The 21,587-nt window shown below is 34.7% G+C and overlaps 1 protein-coding gene across 1 annotated transcript in view; it reads left to right on the forward strand.

Moving 5' to 3' along the window:
- The window catches only part of LOC108908131 (photoreceptor-specific nuclear receptor-like), a 77,879-nt gene extending 61,756 nt beyond the window's left edge, over nt 1-16,123 (forward strand). Inside the window, exons 4-9 of the mRNA XM_018712058.1 lie at nt 2,202-2,213; nt 4,271-4,391; nt 5,130-5,257; nt 12,346-12,575; nt 15,584-15,815; nt 15,885-16,123. Of these exons, the coding sequence (XP_018567574.1) occupies nt 2,202-2,213; nt 4,271-4,391; nt 5,130-5,257; nt 12,346-12,575; nt 15,584-15,815; nt 15,885-16,123 (962 nt within the window). The remainder of the gene's footprint in view (nt 1-2,201; nt 2,214-4,270; nt 4,392-5,129; nt 5,258-12,345; nt 12,576-15,583; nt 15,816-15,884) is intronic.
- The last annotated feature ends 5,464 nt before the right edge of the window (nt 16,124-21,587 follow it).

The raw sequence follows: 21,587 nt of genomic DNA on the forward strand, positions 1-21,587 counted from the left end.
TATTTTAATCGAATTTGCTGAAATTAATGAAGTTTCACATGTATGTTATTCTTTTGTGTACTATTAGGTTAATACATATGATTTAACAATACGTTTTCCTTGGTTTTATTTTCGTACAAATAATTGTGGTTTATTCTAGAATTAAGTTCTTAGATTACAGCTCTCATATTTTCTATTTAATATAGAATACAAAATCGTATTCTATGGTTCAAGCTTAATGGATTTAGAAAAGTCTCTAGTAAAAAGTTACCGAGTAAAGCGCTTAAAAGTAGTCGAATGCAAGGTAGAATTATCCACTGAAAAAAATAAAAGAAATAATAAACTAATTGATGGATAAAATAAATAATACATTTAAAAATTTTCAGTCTTTTCAACTTTGGAAAACCTGACATAAATAACGACTACTTCAAAACTGTACAATAGAAAAATCCGCTTTCTTTTTATTATGGCAAGCCAAGTCAGTAGAATTTTTTAGGGCCGCTAGTTTGAAAAATTCCCGGGCCGCTTTTTTCTCCCAGTCCGGCGCTGGTAGAATGTATTGGATTTTCCATCACACCTAACATGACATTCAAAGAATTTTCCTCATTTGTAACTCTAACTGTTCTTTCACTTTTTCGTCGATCTGTAACACCTTTCATGAAAACGCTGCAATGTTTTTGAAATGGTTAATTTAGAAATACGTTCCCGATCGGGAAGCAATTCATGAAAAATATCCATTAGTTCGTCTTCCCTCACCATATCCAAAGATCATTAAAACTTCAATATGCTCGGTTTCACGTAATGCCATTTTTGCGAGAAAATCGTGTATTTTTGACATGTGTTAATCACTATTAGACAAAAGAACGACGCGGCGTTGTTGAGGAGCTAGAAAATTTCAAAGGTAACTTGATGGACTATAAACTTAATGGACTAAAATATGTTTATGTAATTTATAAGAAAATGATTTTCAAAGTTCGATATCTCGAAAGCGGTTAAACATGATGTAGAATACGAATTTTGTTTAGAATTTGGAGAAGAATTGGAATATGGAATAATATACAGTGTGTTCCATTAAAGAAAAAGCAACTTTGTTTCGTCATGACTTTTTGACTGGTCCTCTGTACTTAATTTACAGCATTACAGTAATTGGTCTTATAATAGTTGTTAAAATTATTAAATTAAGGCAACAATATTGCGCGCGTTCACCATTAAAAAGTGACAAAACCGAAACCAATGACAATGACGTCATTAGACGAAGAGGCATCAAATAATAGACCTTATAGGTGATACGTGATAGTAGTAGTCAACACAAATAATAATAAACAAATGAAACAAAATGTATTTGTACATAATAAAATATTCTTTAATAAAACAGCAAGAACTTTAGTAGCGTTTGATCGGTCCTCGCAAAAAGGAGATCCCAGATAGGACAAAGCGTGCAAATTCAGACCTTTGCATTTAAAATTCAAATTAATAGCGGCGGCTAATCCCGCAAAAACAGAAGAGAGCATCAAAAACAATTCCATTCCGGCAAATCGCAGAACTCCATGACCGTTTCGTAGCCATCTATTCAAGATTGTAAATTACAGCAGTGTAATACGCATGCGATTTTAGGCCTCGCAGGCGAGACTGTGACGGAGCCTCGAATGCGCCGAACGTGGTTCGGTAACGTCCTCAGCCCGCTTCCCGGGAGTTTTGGCAGAGCGTTTGGTGGGAATTAACCAGCTTTGAATCCCATTAATCAGCGTCTCTTAAATCCCAGCTATAGCTGTTTGTTACAGCTTGCTTTTCCACCCCCGGTCGCCGCCACCGCGACAATCTGCCAGGCCCGCTGCGATGGCCGGATTTTTTAGCGCTGCGGTGCGTTCAGCGCCGACTTTGATTGACAACGCGTAATTGCAGGGCGTTTTCGGATATTTTACGTCGCATTGTAATAATTTTAAGCGATGGCTAAGTTGGTTGTTATTCCCCACACCTGAACAGCTAGACTAAATTCGACACTGCTGGTGGTTTCTCATATTTCCCGAAAAGAAAAAAATTTGTTAAACGTCATTGACTCAGTGGCGGCTCGTGACATTGTGAATAGGTGAGGGCCGTGCCTTTTTTACTAGGTGGACAAGAAAGAAAAAAAGAGCCGCAGGCAAAAATTTTTAAATTTTCAAGGTCAAATAATTATAAATATTTTTAAATTTTTCTTCTTAATTCAGAAATTCTTTGACTAGTGATTTTAATTTGTTTAGAGCAGTAGTTTACGTCATTACGCTATGAAAAAGGTGTTTAAAGAAATAAAACAATATTGCGAGATAGATTTATTATTTGCTACTTTTGTAGATAGTTGATAATATAATAAGTATCTATTAAATTACGTTAAATTTAGTTTTACTTTGTTTTGTCGTAAGGAAGTTGTTTTTTATTTACTTTAAATTAATACCAGCCTTGTCCTTATCCTTAAAACCTTCGTACTATCCCTCACACTGACATCAGACACTACCCGCGTACTATGCTACGCGTACATTAACCACGAACTGAAACTATATGCAGCTTTGAGCGGGCCTCAATTTCCTTGTAAATTATGTTATTTTAACCGCCTCGCGTGGAGGGGGAACTAGCATATTGGCAAGTGTGACGCGCTTACAAGCAAATAAATTCTGGCCTCACTGGGGTGGGGACTAGTGGGGAGTAATAGTATGCAATGTCGCACCCTTGGAAACGGCGAGCGGCGAGATATTCAATATTGGAAATTAGTTTACCTAACTGTTTATTTAGGTTAATAGTAAAATAGTCGGTATTAAAATATACGATGTGAGAGTCAAATTTTACAGTGAGGCCCGGTCTCAGTTGCTTCATACGACGAGCCGCCACTGCATTGACTCGATTTTCGAGAAAAGTTGATTGGCGAAAACCTCATCCAATATCTTAATTCGTTTAATTGTAAGACATGCAGAGCTGCAAGTTTGGTCGTTTTCTATACCCCATTACTTTTTCGTCTGAAAAAAAAAACAAAAAGTGAAATTTGATTTCTGTAGTTCTTCCGATTTTATTCAACAAATGCCTATTTATCCAGTATTACTGTGGTTTTCATAGCACTCTTATTACTGTGGTTTATTGTTAACATCAGTCTACATGTATTATTCTTAGTCTAAGACTATATTAAAATGGCCGATTATACAGGGTGATTCAGAACTTATTAAAAAAATTAAATGTACAGGGGACTCCTACAAATACAATTTTGTAAAAAAAACCTTCAACGGGCGGTTTGGAAATTGTTTTAAAATTCCCTTTTTATTAATTCCCCCCCCATTAGGAAAAAAATTTCAACTTATTTTGAGGATTTTGTTGGTAACCTTCCAATTATTTTCCGGGTGTTTCAAAAGTTTGGAACCCCCCCTCTATCTTATCAGAAAGTACTGCTCAAACAAAAAAATGATTAGTAGAAAGGTTATAGGGTTTTGAGTGAGCAATCTAACGGTGACCTTGACCGTGACCTTGGTGGTCATTTAGAGGTCAAGTTGAAAATTTTAAACGGAACGGTATACTTTTGACCCCGGAAATGGTAAGAGCGGAAAATTTTACGTTCCAGTGTGATCTTGACCATAACTTTCAGGGTCATTTAGAGGACAAGTTAAAAATTTTACTGTATACTTTTTTTTTGCCGTTAAATTTTTTTCGTAAACTTAAGTTATTTGCTTACGTTTGATGTTACAGTTACCTATAGGTCATGGTCAAAGACATGGTTTACGTCATTTTTTAATTTTACGCTCTCTCAATTTCCGCAGTCAAGAATATCGGGTCATTTATTAAAAATCGACTTGACCTGTAAACGACCTTGAAGGTCGTGGTCAAGGTTATATCCGAACGTAAAAATTTCCATTTTTTCCATTTCCCAGGTCAAAAATATACGGTTCCATTTAAAATTTTCAGGTTGACCTCTAACTGACCTTGAAGGTCATGGTCCAGGTCATGGTCAAGGTCACCGTTGGATTGCTCACTCAAAACCCTGCAACTTTTATCCTAATATTTTTTTTGTTTGAGCAGTATTTTCTGAGATATAGGGGGGATTCCAAACTTTTTGAACACCCGGTATAATAGATGTTCAATGAGGTTTAAATCCTCTGAATTTACCAGATACGACTTACATGAAAATAATTTCAACTTAAGGAAGACTTCAAAGTATTATATTGCTGAGTTTCTCATTGATACTGTTATACAGTGTCGAATAAAATTAATCGAAATACCTACGGTTGTTTATTACTATGTAAAAAAATGATAATTTATATTGTTCTCTTTACAGCCGTGCAAAACGAGAGGCAACCAAGGAACACAGCTACTATTAGACCCGAAACGTTGAGAGACATGAGCGCCGAACAGGAGCGGGCTTTAAGGGAAGCAGCAGTGGCGGTTGGTGTTTTTGGGTAAGAGATTTACATAATACCACATTTATCAAAGTCTAATAATTATCAAAATAGTCACGAACATATGAAAATTATTCTTATTGAAAGACCACCAAACAAAATTGTTACAATCAGTGATGAACGAACGTTCAATATTTATTTGATTTACATTCTCTTTGATATTAAAAGCACTCTATAGTTTTTTGGATATTTAATTGCATCCTCTATTTTTTGCCTTGTGTTAACAATTTTCTATTTATTTGAGGTGCTTCAAGAGTAGGTACTTTTACAGTGGTATTGTTTTTATTTAAACTCATATTTAACTTTTTCCTAGAATTCCGCTTAAAGCAACGATATTAGTCCGTATAATTCGCGTTTCGCCAAACACGCTCCTGTGAAAGATGAGTTCGCGTCCTCTATCGATTTCAGCCAGTGAACTATAACCTTACACAAAAATGAACACCGATCATCAAAAGCGTTTGATGTGTGGAAGAGAACCATCCTTTATCAGACGTTAAAGCCTCAAAAGCGCCACATTTCCAGTTCACCTGCCATTGTCTCATAATCTTTTGCTCGGCGGTGTATCATGTCACAGGTAAATAAAAAATCATGCCGTGGAAACGCAGAAAGCGTACTTGTTTTAAATGTACAAGACTAGAGTTCGTATTCATGCGATTTTGAAATATACGTACCTTATCGATTGAATCCAAAAACTGTTTGAAAAGTTGTTGTACCTACAATTTTTTTCTTCCTTTACAGACCACCGGTGTCGCTAACAATGGCTCTGACACCTTCCAGATATACCAACAGCTTTCTGCCACCAGTTTCTCACCCTTCCTTGCCCAATCGGGAACCATCTCCCACTAAGGACAACAGCGATAATGATGGTAAGTATAATATGTATTTAATATAGTTTGTAAAATGTACCTTTGTAATTTGAATTTCTTGTTATATATTTATCGGTGAAGATCCTGCTATCTGTTGAATTACAATTACTAAAAAAACCTAAATGCAATGTTTCTGTTCTTCTGGCTGTCTCTCCGATTTCTTCCACGTCGCTAGATCCTTGACTTATAGATTCCTCATTTCGTGTAAGATTCTCCTTTTCCTGCCTATCTCCTCTATTCCCTATTCTTATATTTTTCTTAATCTTCTTCTACGTCTTAATACTCTTCTATTAGGTATACTCCTAATTTGCCTAACTTCTTCATAGTGTTTTCAGTTTCATTTTATTATTTTTTGTTTATTATAGCCAGAACTCACTTGCGTACCTATATTTTTATTGGACGTATTATTTCATTACACATTTTTAGTTTTGTTTTTACTTATTCTTTTTTTCAAATCTTCGAGTTCTGTTGGCGACATAGTATAGGTTGTTTGTCTTTTTTCTTCTGTTATTCCATATATTTATTCAAATCTATTTTTCCATTTTATATTATGATAGTTCTCAAATAAGCTTATGTCGTTAATCTATCAGTAATTTTTTCCTTTATTTCTATTATTCTGTTGCATTCGAACCTGATATAATATGCGCCATACTGTTGATCATATGAAATTGATCATTGAAACATATACAGGGTGATTCAGTCATAATACCATTAATTTTAACCACGTCCGAATACGTGGTTAAGAAAGGCCAACTAAAAACAGAACATCGAAAAAAGAAATTTCGAAAAGTAATCGAACGTTGAAGCGAAACAGCTGATTTCCCCAGACATCTTGAATTTTGCAATTATTTTCAAAATCAAAGTGCAGCGAATCCTAACAATGCTTTGGACGAATGAGTGAGTGTTCATTTAGCCGTACTGTCATTTTAAATATGTAGGTATAATCTTTCCAAAATCAGTTGAACATGTATAAAAAAACCGAACAATCAAATTTAATGAGTTTCATAGGCGTCCCTAAAAAAGTTTTCTGCTAAAGGTATAAAATTATAATAATTTGTATATAATGTGTAGAAAATTTCTATTATATGTTCATTTGGCCAACAATATATTTTAATTATTTATGTTCCCAAACAATTTTATTATATTGGTGGTAAATTTCGTATTGTTCCGTTTCAAAAGGTCTCCAAAATGCCATGTTGTGATAATATTAGTAAACAAAATATCCCTCTTATTTCTCCCTTTCGCAATTGTAATATGAAAGATTAATAGAAGGTGCCTATAATAAATTAAAATTACCTGAATCACACCAAATTCCTAATTGCTGCACTGCACTGCTGGGCAATTTATCAACCACTTGTCAACTGCTGTGATTTATTGCCCAGTAGCACAATACAACTGTCTTCGTTTTCCTTTGCTCGCGCTCGCATTCTTCAACTAGTCGTATACATTTCTACCACCTTCACGTTTAGTTCGACCAGACCTGTATATGGATATGGCTAAATAAATATGGGAACAAATTTTTCAAATATTTCAATGCTGAGTTGTTACGTCAGCGACTGAACCTGGTACAATGGTTAATCTGTTAGTTCTTCAATTGATTTCCGAAAGACTATACCATACTACTATTTGAAAAGCAATAAGTCACAAAATAAAGTATATGTACTACAAACTGAATAATTAATTAAACATAATAATAAAAACTCGTATTCAATTGTAAAACATAGTGAAAATGTTAACAATATTAAAAATATTAAATAACCTAACATTCGGAAACAATTATTATCCTTATAACGAGCGTTCAAATAAAAACGTGGTCGAAGTTGGCTCTGACACATTGGGAGTAGCTTATAGCGACCAACTTAACCTCATTTCTCAACGAGCTGTATAGCAGCTGTCAGTTTCAATAACGTTAATGACTATATAACTTTATTTTAAAGAATAATCGTGATAACAATAACAAACAATTAAAGGAGCTGCGGAAAGTGTCCCCCTCCTTGTTATAACAATAAATTAAAGCAGCTGCTGAAAGTGTCCCCCTCCTTGTTCCAAGCACTTTTCACACCTGTTCCTCNCTTTTTGTTCTTGAGAAAACACCATTTTAAACGCTTTTTAAAACGAAAATATTCAAATTGATAGCGGCAATATAACGCTTTGACAGATGACGTTTAAGTTCATTTGCTATACGCTACGCCCTACGTCCAAATTTTCAGAACCAACTTGACCACGTTCTTATTTGAACGCTCGTTACATTTGTTTTTATTAACAATTAAATAATATTTGTTAATATTTGAAATCTAAAAAAATTCTTATTTATTATGTGTCTAGGAAAAAAGGTATGTTTTTGTGTTCACTATTAAAACGCAGTAAAAGCTAGGTTAGTGACCGATTCACTCTTGATAAACCTTTGTAGTCAATAGTCAGGAGCGGCCCGAAAGGGGTTTAAATGATGATTTGAAAATATTTTTTTCAATGTAAATATACATTTTTTAATCGCGTATTCTACTCATTTTTCTCTATATTCCCTTAAAATTAATGACATTATGACTGAATCACCCTGTATAGCTTAAACACAAATAATGAAAGGTATTCGAGTACAAAATTTTATTTAAAATAATAAATTATTATTTATAATAAAAAATGTTTACTAAACAACGCAACCAAAGAAAATTTCAGTTCTGTAACTCAAAAAGTAATTTTAAACTTGAGTTTTATTCAAATTTCGACATTAAAGCAAATTAATATTATTTTGTAAATGAACAAACGATATTCAGAACTTCTGATTAATTATTTTTTTTATAAAATAAATTTTAAAGGTTATTTTTATTAAATATATAAAAACATTTATACATATTGGCAGTTAAAGTGGCTAGAACTCTTAATATCATGGATTGCAGGTTCTATTTTAAACAAATTTTTCACATTTTTCTGTTTTTCCATTCTTCTAATTTTTTCTTCACACAAATTTTCAACAGGACTGGCCAATCAAAGTACGATTATTTTTCCTAACGCTACTTCTATATCCGTATTATTTAAACCTTTTTTATATTCAAGTTTTCTACAACAGAAAGCAACCACCTGTCTAGTGCCCAAAATCCAGCTCGTGTGTAACACGGACCCGCTGGCTTGTAGGCAATCTAATAACAATTTGTCCAACTTTAACCCTACACGACGGCTCCAACCGTCTACTCTTAAAACCAAATTAGCAAACGACTGTACGCCCATCCCTCCCAAATGACGTAATTTAAAATCGCCGACTTTGAATTTATTCAAATTGAATTTATTAATCCGGAGTCGCTCGTCTCCGGACGGGTTGCGCCCCGTCGCGGCGGCGGCGCCGTTGCCAATCCAAATGCTGTACAGCATAAAGTACACCGTTGATTCCTAAAAGGCTAAAATTTATTATTTGTGGAAGGACAAGTCAATTAAAGGGTAGTTTTTGGACTATACTACAATATAATATTAAAAAATGAAAACCAAAGTATGCCCCAAAATAAACATAAACATTACACATGTACTGAGTTTCCCTAAATCTGCCGTAGAACGGGTCTACTTGGCAACGTCGCTAGCATGTCGTGCGTATGGAGAGGATCTGGGTCCGATTCCCGAGGGAATAATTAGTAAACGACGACACTTTGCGAATAATCCTGCTCAGATTAAAATTCTCGATACATCTTTGGGATTAGGCGTCCTGGATTAATGGGACGCAATTTTAAAAGTGTATTCCGTACGTGCTCTCTTCGTGGGAACCTGTATCGGTTTCAGTCGGTGATCGACACAAGAGAGGGTTTGTTTCATTTGTCTCCAAGTGTGAATTGAAACAGAAATTTAGTGAGTCAGTCAGACAAGGCAGACTTTTTGATTTTTCCCCCAACACCAATCACTATTTTATAAAGAAATAATCAGATTTTTGTAGAAGAAAGTATATTCTGAACGTACTCACTTACAACAGTTTGTCATAAACTAATCATTAATATTGATGACGCCAAGATTTAGGTATTTCTTGTTGACTCTACCAACCGTGCAGTGTTGACTGTCTAAATTTGGTGGTAACGTGACTTGTAATCATTTACGAAGGCTCCGTACGCCAACTCGTATTGGTTTCGTGACTTTTGAGGTATTAAAATTGACATTGCCGCGTCAGCGAACTCTAAAACTTCTGGTGGAGTATTTTGAAACTCATCACTGTAATCACTATCAAATAATTTTAACTTGATTTTTTAATTCCAACTTTTAAGAACAATGGTAATTTCAGATTATTTACAACATTTTCCATTAGTACGTATTATGACAGCCTAGCATAGATTTCATGGTATACTATGGATGGAACCAAAGCCGACTTTCTGTCTATTGCTGCTGTTGAACTACAAAAGAGGCAGCGATTTGCCCTAAGTCACGTGACATAGGATACAAATCGCGCGACATTGATTTTAAAAGAAACTGTTACTGATTCTGAAATTCCCTCTATTTTGGTAGTAACACAACAACTAAAAAAAAGATTGTCAAATCTATATGTAAAATACGCAATAACACTTAATCCCACGTAATGGATATAACAAATCGCGTGTGATAAGCCTACAAATGCCCTAAATCACGTGGCGCGAGACTAGTATACTGTCAAATATACTGTCAGCCTAGTAATGATTATTATTATTATCTGCACCCACTAATTATTAATTGTCACATTTTTCTCAAAATGATTTGACCGCTCCATTTCAGTTACCAGAAGCTCAATATTTTCTGAGTGATCCATTAAAACAGCATGATGCGACGTACTACTATAACTTGGAGCTGAAGTGTCATTGTAATGAATCCTGTTGGCTATTTCATTTTTGTTACATAAACTGTCAGCGATTGTGGCTGATTTCCACCCACCATGTCTCTTGATTGCTAATACATTAACTCCTGTATTAGCCAGTAACGTTGCCGATGTTCTTCGGAATGAATGGCCTGTATATGTTTCAGGATGTTCTAGTTTAAAAAACTGTGCAGTCTTATTAGGAATCATATAAAGGGTATTCTTTCCGACTGGTTGGTTGTAACATCTACCTGCTCGATAGCGCATAAAAAAAGCGTGAATTTTCAGTTTTAATTTCCAATTTAATCTTGATATATTTCTTGGGAATTTCTAGGTGAGAAACAAAACCCAGACGAAAAGTAATTGTAAACGTACGTGACATACCATTTTTAAAATCTGGAATTGTAACTACAATAATGTCATCAAAATTTTTGAAATTGACGTCCAAAGTAAGTTTGCATAACTCATCAGAACCTGCAATGCCTAAGACCGTCACTACCTTCATTAGCACATATGTGTTGTCGGGTGCCTGAACGAGAAAATCGTTGACTTGTTCCTTTGTAAAAACGTTTGACTTTTTTTCAAAAATGCTCTCAGCTTGGCCTATTTTGATATATCCACGTTCTCCTCTATGAAAATAGTTGACTTAATTATTGAGTATTCACTCCACAAACTCGCCGATAACTTTAAGCTCTTGACTTCTCCATGAAATTTGCTAGCAGTGACATTTCAGAAACACCAGTATTTTTGTTCTGGCACCATTCTTTAAAATTTCTATATGCTCGTCCGTAGCTCACTTTCGACTTCTCGGTCAATAAAAATTCGCAGGCAGCATCAGCAGAAAATCATTTATTTAGAAAGAATAATTCAAAACCAGCAAAATTGCAACTTTTAAGTAGCTTTGTTTATAAACACCTTAGAAACGACAAAATCCAAACAACCAAGGCGACTTTGCAAGATTTTGAATAATGCCAAAATGAATTGATTAAGAAATGTCAAAACATAAAACCTAATCTTTATTTCATGAACCATAGAAAACTGTGGGAGCAGATAAAATGTTATATACCACGCAGCAGTTAAGTATAATTTACCAGTCTCGGACTCATTGTCATCCCTCGCTCCGCTCGGGCGCAAACTCGTCCTCGACTGGCAAATAATACTTACCGGGTGTACCTAAATAACTATTTTATAATGTTTTGATTGTCAGGATATAACGTCAAACTGATATATACAAGAAATCGATATTGTACAAATAGATTTACAAATATTGACCATTTCTTAGGATAATTTTTAAGACCGAAGATAAAACATTCTAAGATACCTTGTTCTCATGTTATGATTTTAGTGGTTAAGTGATAAACGTGTTATGGCAATAATATACTAATAATATGAGACTAAAATTTATTAATATTAACAGAAATAGCTTATTGCCTCTATGTCTTTCTCTTGACATCTTGATACTTCCTTACATATTCCAGCCTGTTTGAAATCATTTCCTTGAATCCTCTTCGCTGGTTCAATTTTATTTGATAGCGATTCTGAATGCATTCTTCTGCCAGGGTGGATAACTTTCACCAGTTGAAGGGTCGCAAAATCGCCATCTTTATTGACCCGCCATCTTACTATGACCCGCATAGAAAAACAATCGGTATTCTTCATATCAAACACTTGAATCATCAATCAATTTCAATCCCAGGCAATTTCAACATGGAATTCAAAGATTCTGGCAGTACTTCTCTTCTCCATTCTGTCATTTCTCTTCTATTCTGCCATCCTCTCAACTTCTGTCATTTTCAAAGATGAATTTGAAATAATTCCTTAGTGGACCTATTTCTTTCTCCTTAAACATTCAGAAAAATTGAGGATAATTATTTCGATTATTTCGTTATTTTCATTGTATTTCAGCAAAATTGTTCACTCTTTCATACTAAAAGATCTATGTTTACATTTTCTTTGTCTCTTGAAACAAACAAAATTTACATATTTTTATCAAGACGGCTATGAAGATATGGGTCCAACGTAACTCATGTGTTTGTGGGTCTGTATAAATATGAGTCATCAATAGCCAAAGATGGAAAGATAGAAAAACCACTGTCAACATGTTATTTTCAAGATGCTATATCTTCATAAGGAGTCAGAATTGAGCCTCAGCTTATTTCCACTCGTTGTATTAATTTTTACCCTGTAGAAGTTTGGCAGTGGAATGAAGGGACATCCTGTATATTTAATGGTGCCATTTTCTTCCAACTCCAAAACGTCTTCCACCTGAAAGTAATAATTTCCACAATTTCAGAAGAGAGCATAGACGTCACCAACGAAGAAGACGACACGCCCACATCTGGATGCGGGGTGTCTTCGAGTAGCGGCCCCCTAAGACCAGAACCTCAACCCGCCTCCATAACAGCGGGTCTGTATCCTTCCTCGCACGAAACCATATACGAAACGTCGGCCAGATTGCTCTTCATGGCTGTCAAGTGGGCCAAGAATCTCCCCAGTTTCGCCAGTTTGCCCTTTAGGGACCAGGTGAGATTATCAATAATGAATAATGACCGTTATTAGAAGATAATTTAATGTTGGCAAACTTTTATTATCTCATTAAAATATGGTAGCGAGGCATATGGTGGAAAACGACACTTATAATAAAATTTTATGAGTATACTGTGGGTAGTCTGTATGTCTGGTAATGAAATTAGAAAATTTGGCATTACTTTTTGTAACAGTGTAAAAATATGGCACAGACAAGTTACTATATTAATGGTGTATTTACAACTTTTTATCTTAAAAAAGTTATTTTAGCAAAAAGAAAAATTTCTGACCTATGGATTGTCTTCCGTACACCCTCAATTCCCCCCAAAAATTGAAAAAATCCAAACTAGCCATCTAACCCACCTATCTTTAGTAAAATTTTCCTTTGAATCCGAAAATGATAAAAAGAAAATTTTCTGACTTATGGATTATCCCCACACACCCTCAATTCTCCTCAAAAATTAAAAAAATCCAAACTAGTCATCCCATTAAATGTGTAAAACTTTCCGCAAAATTCGAAAATGATAAAAAGACAATTTTCTGATCTATGGACTCTCCACCACACACCCTCAATTACCCTCAAAAATTAAAAAAATCCAAGCTAGCCATCTAACACACCTATCTTTAGTAAAATTTTCCGTTGAATCCGAAAGTGATAAAAAGAAAATTTTCTGACCTATGGATTCTCCCCCACACACCCTCAATTCTCCTCAAAAATTAAAAAAATCCAAACTAGCCATCCGATTAAATGTGTAAAACTTTCCGCAGAACTCGAAAATGATAAAAAGAAAAATTTCTGACTTATGGATTCTCCCCCACACCCTCAATTCTCCTCAAAAATTAAACAAATCCAAACTATCCATCCGATTAAATGTGTAAAACTTTCCGCAGAATTCGAAAATGATAAAAAGAAAATTTTCTGACCTATGGACTCTTCCCTACACACCCTCAATTCCCCCAAAAATTAAAAAAAATCCAAACTGGCCATCTAACCCACCTATCTTTAGTAAAACTTTCCGCGGAATTCGAAAATAATAAAAAGAAAATTTTCTGACCTATGGATTCTCCCCCACAAACCCTCAATTTCCCCCAAAAATAAAAAAAACAAACTAGCCATCTAACCCACCTATATCTTTAGTAAAATTTTCCGCTGAATCCGAAAATAATAAAAAGAAAAATGGCAAAAAAGTTTCCATTTTCGGATTTGGCGAATTTTGCTAAAGATAGGTAACCTGGATGACCAGTTTGGATTTTTTTAATTTTTGGGGGGGATTGAGAGTGTGTAGGGGAGAATGCATAACTCAGAAAATTTCCTTTTTATAATTTTCGGATTCAGCGGAAAAATTTAATAAAGATAGGTGGGTTGGATGTCTAGTTTCGTTTTTTTTAATTTTTGAGGGGAATTGAGGATGTGTGGGGGGATTCCACACGTCAGAATTGTTATTTTATCATTTTCGGATACAGTGGAAAATTTTACTAAAGATTGGTAGGTTGGATGGCTAGTTTGGGTTTTTTTTGGAGGAAAATTGAGGGTGTGTAGGGGAAAATGCATACCTCAGAAAATTTCCTTTTTATCATTTTCGGATTCAGCGGAAAAATTTACGAAAGATAGGTGGGTTGGATGTCTAGCTTGAATTTTTTTAATTTTAATTTTTGAGAGGAATTGAGGGTGTGTGTGTGGGGGGGATCCACACGTCAGATTTTTTTATCATTTTCGAATTCAGCGGAAAATTTTACTACAGATAGGCAGGGTCACATCTCAAAAACAAACGATTTTTTTTATTTTGTCGGCCTATGTTATCAAAGAGACCTTAGCGACCTCTAGCGGAGGAAGCGGAATCATTGGATTTATAGAATTTTACCTAAAAAATTGGTGCAGAAATCATCAACTGATGCCACCCTATAAATTTCTGATTAAAACTAATAAATTCCTTTATTGGAAATATTAATAAAATGTAATTTTTTTCGAAATTAATATTGCCATTTTCATTACTGTTGAAGGAAATCCCATTGTCACAAAAATACAGGGTGTTTTGAAAGGTGCGAACTCGTAAAAATAGATAATTTTACCAAAAATCGCTTATACATATAAAAGTTGCAAAATAACAAAGATGGAAAACTTACCAATACAATTGCCCTTATTACAGTCCTTACAGTCTTGCTCTACATGTGGCTAAATCTTTTTGTCCATAAACACAAATAACTTTACAAGCGTTATCCATTCATTGCCTGAGGTTCTTCCACATTATTCGCTTCACGCCAATAAACTTCAAATGATCCCAAAGAAAACAAACTAAGAATTAGGTACCTAGTGTTCACTATTGGATCATTTTCGACATTTTCTAGAATAGGTAGTCGTATGGTGGCATTTCAGACCAAATGGGAATTTGAGAAAACACAGATTTTCTGAATATAGTCGTTTCGTCTCTTTATTGAGACATTTTCAGGAAATTACGAAAAAAATGTACATGAAAATACTAGTAAAGTATTTATAAATTAAATAAGTTAAGTAATTAAATACATAAACAAAGAGCCAAATTGAAACCAAAATAAAAATGAATTAAAATGAATACCTAAAATTAATTTAATTAATAGTATAAACAATTTTCTATCTGGAATTCAACCATGTCGAATGGTAGAGGGCCTTCCAGCAACTCGTCCTCTTTGCCCTTTTAAACACCCCATATCGTCACACTTGTTTAGAAAACATATAGAGAATAAAACGCTACCGAGAAAAACGATATTTATCATACTCATTCAACGCTCAGACTGGCTCTTCGCAGTAAAACATATACGCATGTCGTGCGAATACAACCACCAAAGCAAAAGAGAAGTAGGTAGGACCTACCTAATTTTTAAATATTTGTTATCATGTAGGTAATTTTAGGAAAAAATTTTCCTAGTTCTACCTTCTGTTACCTCAACTTTGAAAACACCCTGAATTTTTGAAAAATTAAATTAAAGCAATGTATACGTTGCTATAACCTCTTTTTTTTTGTTGAAAGGTTATTTTGTTGGAAGAAGCCTGGAGCGAACTTTTCCTCTTAAACGCCATCCAGTGGTGCATGCCGTTAGACGTCTCAGCTAGTCCCCTGTTCAATATAAACGAGCACGCCAAGAACGGTCATTCCGCCGCAGATATCCGGATGTTGGCCGACACCCTGATTCGTTTCAAGTCGGTTCACGTCGATCCTGCAGAATTCGCTTGTCTCAAAGCGATTGTTCTATTCAGAGCAGGTTGGTACATTGAAAATCCGGCTCGAAGGACCAATTAAATGTGTAATAAAACTCTGATTTCTTTTTCAGAAACGAGAGGATTGAAGGATCCCAGCCAGATCGAGAACCTTCAGGATCAGGCCCAAGTGATGTTGTGGCAGCACTGTCGCACGCAGCTTCCCGGTCAAGTAGCCAGATTCGGGCGGTTGCTCCTCATGTTGCCTCTTTTGAGAATGGTACCTGCAATCAGGATCGAGGCTGTGTTTTTTCAGAAAACCATAGGAAACACGCCTATGGAGAAAGTCCTGTGTGACATGTACAAAAACTGAATTTTCCTCGCAAATTATTTGTTACTAAGACTGAACTCTATAAGAGAGAGGATGGTGGACGTGTACAGCAGACATATTCTAGTCGAAATGTGATTATTTTAGGAATATCAGCTAAACCAAAGTACATCCCAGATTTTATTATAACATTGACTTTGAATAGTGTGTTGTGATTTGGGTAGATGAACAGACTGGATCAAATATGAAAAGTTTTGTTTTCGAACTCTCAGTTTTTTGATACACTATTCATTAATAAAGTTTAACAAAATTGTACCATTTCTTCAATCTAGTCAAGTGTCTATTAACTATGGAAACAGTGTTCAAAATCAACGACTTTAAAAAGGTATTCTCATTGTCTGATATATCTTAATGTTACCTAATATAAACTATTATATTATATGTATATTAAAGTTGTGTAAAATATTTAAGATGAAAACAAAACGAATTTTATGTAAGATATCCCTATACTCTGAAATGTGATGTGAGATCAGTGTATATGTAGCTATATATATTTAATGTAAATAACAAATAAAATTCTAAAAATATTTTTCAGTAGTTTCTTCATTTCAAGAAAAATTTAACGTTATTTATTATAAAATATATGTTTAGATGTGTACAATATGCTTCATAGGCATATGAAGTTTAGTAACCTTGCAATAGTCTATATATTCCAAAGAACTATATTTAAAGCTGCTAAAATCGCGAATTACAATTTATTCCGGACATATTGAAATGTGGGTGAGATATAACATACAGTGCATCATAATTTAATTGTCACTGCAACTCAAGGCCTACTGGCAAAAATCATTGCTTTGTACATACTGCAGAGAGCGACCTACTAATCTGTACGAACTATGAAAGCGTGACTAAACGAAATAAACTTTTTAACTAATGAACTAATGATATTGTGGGAAACAACTACTCTGCGGACTGCAGACCCGTCCAGCATTGCAATATCTAGTAAGCAGCTAAGATTATTCGACACTTGTATCACCAACCACAGACCAGTAACAAATAATAATATTATATGACGCATATATTTACATACCTATACAGGGTGTATCTAAATAACATCGAAAAAATTCAAGGGGCGATTCTCCGATGAAAATTAATAGGGGTCTTTGGTATAAAATTTTTTGAAAAAACCTTTCCCTGAAAAGTTACGCCCCTCCTAAAATTACAAAAAAAAATTGTTTTTCTTTTTTATCTTCCACGTACATCAAGCTAAAGAAACCAAACTTGGTGAACATTATCTGTCAATAAAACTNTTTAAGGTCATAGAGAAAAAAGCTAATTAAAAATGTGCTTAAAACTGTTTTGGAACTGCTGAAATACACGTATTTTATCGCGGCGAGTAGGTACTTACAAGAAATTCTGTAACACTTTTTACGAGTTTGTAGGTTTTTTAAGAAGCCGGACTGTATTCGAAAGTCAGTTTGTAATACATTGTTGTAGTGATTGCTGTGCTGTTTTTCGAGAGTACATTTAATAGCCGTATTTCCAAGTTTTCTTATGAAAATGGCGCATTTACTTAGCAATCGCGAATATTATGATATGCTCATAATTTACGGCGAAACAAACGAAAATGTCCTCAGAGCTTGTCAGGTGTACCGTGCAAGATATCTTAAACGACGTGCCCCCACACCGAGAACATTTGTTGCTGTGGCGCAAAGAGTTTTGGACACCGGTGAAGTACAACCGTGTCGAGGTCGCGACGGTGGACCACGGCGACCACTAAGATTCTTAAATGTCGAGATGATTTTAGATCTCGTCGAAGAAAATCCGCATCGTAACATCAGAAATTCGCACAGCAAGTAAATATTTCGCATCCTGTTGTGTGGCGGACATTACGAGAAGCTCAGTTGTACCCATTTCATATTCAACGTGTTCAAGCGCTTACTCCTCTGAGGATTTTACACTACGTCGAGGTTTTTGCGAATGGTTGCTTCAGGAACATGCAAGAAATCCTCAATTTACAGCGCAAATACTTGTTACAGATAAAGCATCTTTCAGTCGAAATGGTGTACGTAACACTTTTCAGTGAGCATGTGGGCCGGGATCGTTAATAACACTTTAACAGGACCTTTTGAATTGCTTAGACGCTTAAACGGTGCTTCATATCTAGATTTTTTGCAAAATCGTTTGCCGGAGTTATTGGAAGACGTATCATTAAATGTCCGGCAAAATATATAGGCCGCGGCAGCCTAGTTACTGTCAAATTTTATTTTTGCAAGAATTTGGAAACCTTTTTGTGAAATTTCGTTGTTCATCTGTTGACAGTTACTCACCAAAGTTTCAGCCATTTTGGACGCGCAGTTGTTATGTAACAGTCGTTTGAGTGAGTTGATGTGAGTGTTTTTATGAAAATGGACAAAATCGAGTATCGAGCTGTCATTAAATATTGGTTTTTGAAAGGCAATACGTCTACGCAAAACAAAGATGAGTTGGATTCTGTGTATGAGGACTCTGCACCATCATTTACCACAGTGAAATTTTGGGCAGCTGAATTTAAACGTGGTCGTAAGAGCTTGGGAGACGATGAACGTTCGGGACGTCCAAAAACTGCAACTACCGACGAAAACATCGCCAAAGATCACCAAATGGTGCTAGACGACCACCGAATTAAAGTGAGAGAGATAGCTGAGGTTATGAACATGTCAAAAGAACGTGTTTGTCACATATTAAATCAACATTTAAACATGAGAAAGCTGTCCGCGCGTTGGGTGCCGCGTTTGCTCACGTTAGACCAAAAACGTGTTCGAATGAACATTTCCAACGCTCTGTTGGCGCAGTTTAGGCGCAATAAATCCGAGTTTTGGCGCCGACTGTAGATGACTTGGATACACCATTATACGCCCGAAACAAAAATACAGTCCAAACTGCAACGGGGGAACCGGCTCCAAAAAAAGCAAAAACTGTTTTTTCGGCTGGGAAAGTGATGGCGACTGTTTTTTGGGATAGACATGGAGTTATTTTAATCGATTATCTTCAAAAAGGAAAAACCATTACAGGAGCATACTACGCATCATTACTTGACAAGCTGAAGGCAGAACTTGCGGAAAAACGGCCACATTTGCAGAAAAAGAAAATCCTGTTTCACCAAGACAACGCACCGTCTCACACCTCAGCGATTGCCATGGCGGAAATCCACGAATTACGGTTCGAACTGCTTGACCATCCGCCTTACTCAACAGATCTAGCCCCAAGCGACTTCTTTTTGTTCCCTCATCTAAAAATTGCTCTCGGAGGACAGAGATTTTCGTCAAATGAAGAGGCAATCACCTTCGTGAACAAAATTATTTTGCAGAGAAAAACGCCGAGTACTATTTGGACGGGTTACAGAGATGGGAGCATCGCTGGGAGAAGTGTGTGTGGGAGAAGGAGACTATGTTGAAAAATAAAAAAAAAATTCTGAAAAAATGTCTTGTATCTTTGTTAGGTCGGAAACTTTTCAGACCACCCTCGTATACACAATCTCTCTTAATATTAGAGAAAATAAATTATGTCACAATATGCAAAAATGTACAGGGTATTCCACAAGAAAAAACAAAGTTGGTACCTATACCTTTGGTTTGTTAGCAAAAGCGATAAATTCCTTCTAATAAATTTGATATTTTTTTTCTTTCTGACATTTTTAAAGATAACAAAATTATCAAGTTATCAGTTAGCCAAATCTAACATTTTTTAATGAGTGACTCGTGGTTTAAAAGTTCTTATAAGTTTCTCATGTTAATGACTTGCGATAAATTAATTTTTTGCCACTTTTGGCTACGGAATATAAGGTCGAAAATCGATATAGTAAAAAATTATGTTCTTCGTGATGTGTGAAAGTTACGTCACTACTAAAATGGTTTTTATGGCTCGTTGAAAACACGTGTAAATGGGTTTTTTAAACTTTAATAATGTGCTGGTGCTGGCGAAATGACCGGTCAACCATGCGGAAGAAGGCTTAAACTATTAGAATTAAAATGCTTTAGATCATAAATCCATCTTACCATTAAATCTATTAGTATTAAATGTTGTTAACCTACTACTACTACTTCTGTCATCTTTCAATTCTATATAAAAGTTGAAAATTTGATTATTGGGAGAGGATCAGAAAATTCTTCATTTTTTCAAAGGTTAAGATGAACTTAGGCAATCGACGTATAGAGGGCAGAACAATTGACTCGGACAGATCTCTGCAATGGAAAGTCTGTAGTAGCGTTGAGTGTTGAATGAAGAAATAGTACTATTTACCCTAGATAAATGATACTCTATTTACTCATTCAACGGTTATACCATTTGCCGTTATAAAGTACGTATTTTTTTTTATTTTAAGGAGTTTATGCAAGAATGTGTTGAAACCGACAAAGGAAGGTGTTAGAAAGACTGTAGGCACTAATGCACTTAATGCTTAATAGAGGTCAATCATAGAAATTATCCAAAAATAATGTTTTCTTATTTATTAAAGAAAATTACCTACATTTCACTTCCTTATTACAATCAATTAGTATTGTCTTATTTATTAAAAATTTGAATTACCTACAATTTGATATATAAACAGCCCTGTTATTAATTCCACATCGCAAAAAATCTGAATTTAATTTAAGCCAAATACCTGCATTGGTTTAATATAAGAAACTAACAAATTTCAATAACAAAAGTATAAGAATAATTTTATAAGTAAAACGAAATAGATTGATTGAACTGATATTATTCTAACAATTAGCATTAATTAAAATTCAAAGCAATTAAGTTATCTCGAATTTCCCATGATTAAAGCATGAAGCATAAAGTTCCCCAAATCTTAACTCCAAATCTTCATCCTGTTTCATAAACAATTATATATGTAATTTATATGCCTATTATAAGATAAGATGTACTTAAGTACAATGTACATAGTACCTATTATATGTGTTATTCCATTTAAGGAAAACCAAAATTTCGGTCACGACTTGTTTAAATGTGATGTATTCTCGTGGACCCCTTTTTGCTTCTGATGCACCCCCAGTTTTTGTTTTCCATTTTTTAAAATACACTCGTGTTAAACAGCTCATATTTTAAAAATGCATTGCAATACATTTATTTTTCTCACAAATCCTTAACTTTTCGAAAAAAGTTAGTAAATCAATTTTAGACATATTTTTTAGACATATTTTGAAAGGAAAAAATTTTATCAACAAAATTATAAGAAAAAATATCATAGGGGTTGATTATTTCAACCTCTTACAAAAATAATTCAGGGTTGAAAAAATTTCAAAAAGTGTAGTTTTGTTGACAGATAATGGTCACCATGTTTGGTTTCTTTAGCTTGATGTACATGGAAGATAAAAAAGAAACATTTTTTTTAATTTTTGGGGGACAGTTTTTTCAAATAATTGTATATCAAAGACCCTATTAATTTTCATCAGAGAATTGCCCCTTACATTTTTTCGGTGTCATTTAGATATACCTGGAGTGTGACACTTAAAATAAATGATTGATC

This window comes from Anoplophora glabripennis, unplaced genomic scaffold, assembly GCF_000390285.2.
Source record: "Anoplophora glabripennis isolate ALB-LARVAE unplaced genomic scaffold, Agla_2.0 scaffold254, whole genome shotgun sequence".
Lineage (NCBI taxonomy): Eukaryota > Metazoa > Arthropoda > Insecta > Coleoptera > Cerambycidae > Anoplophora > Anoplophora glabripennis.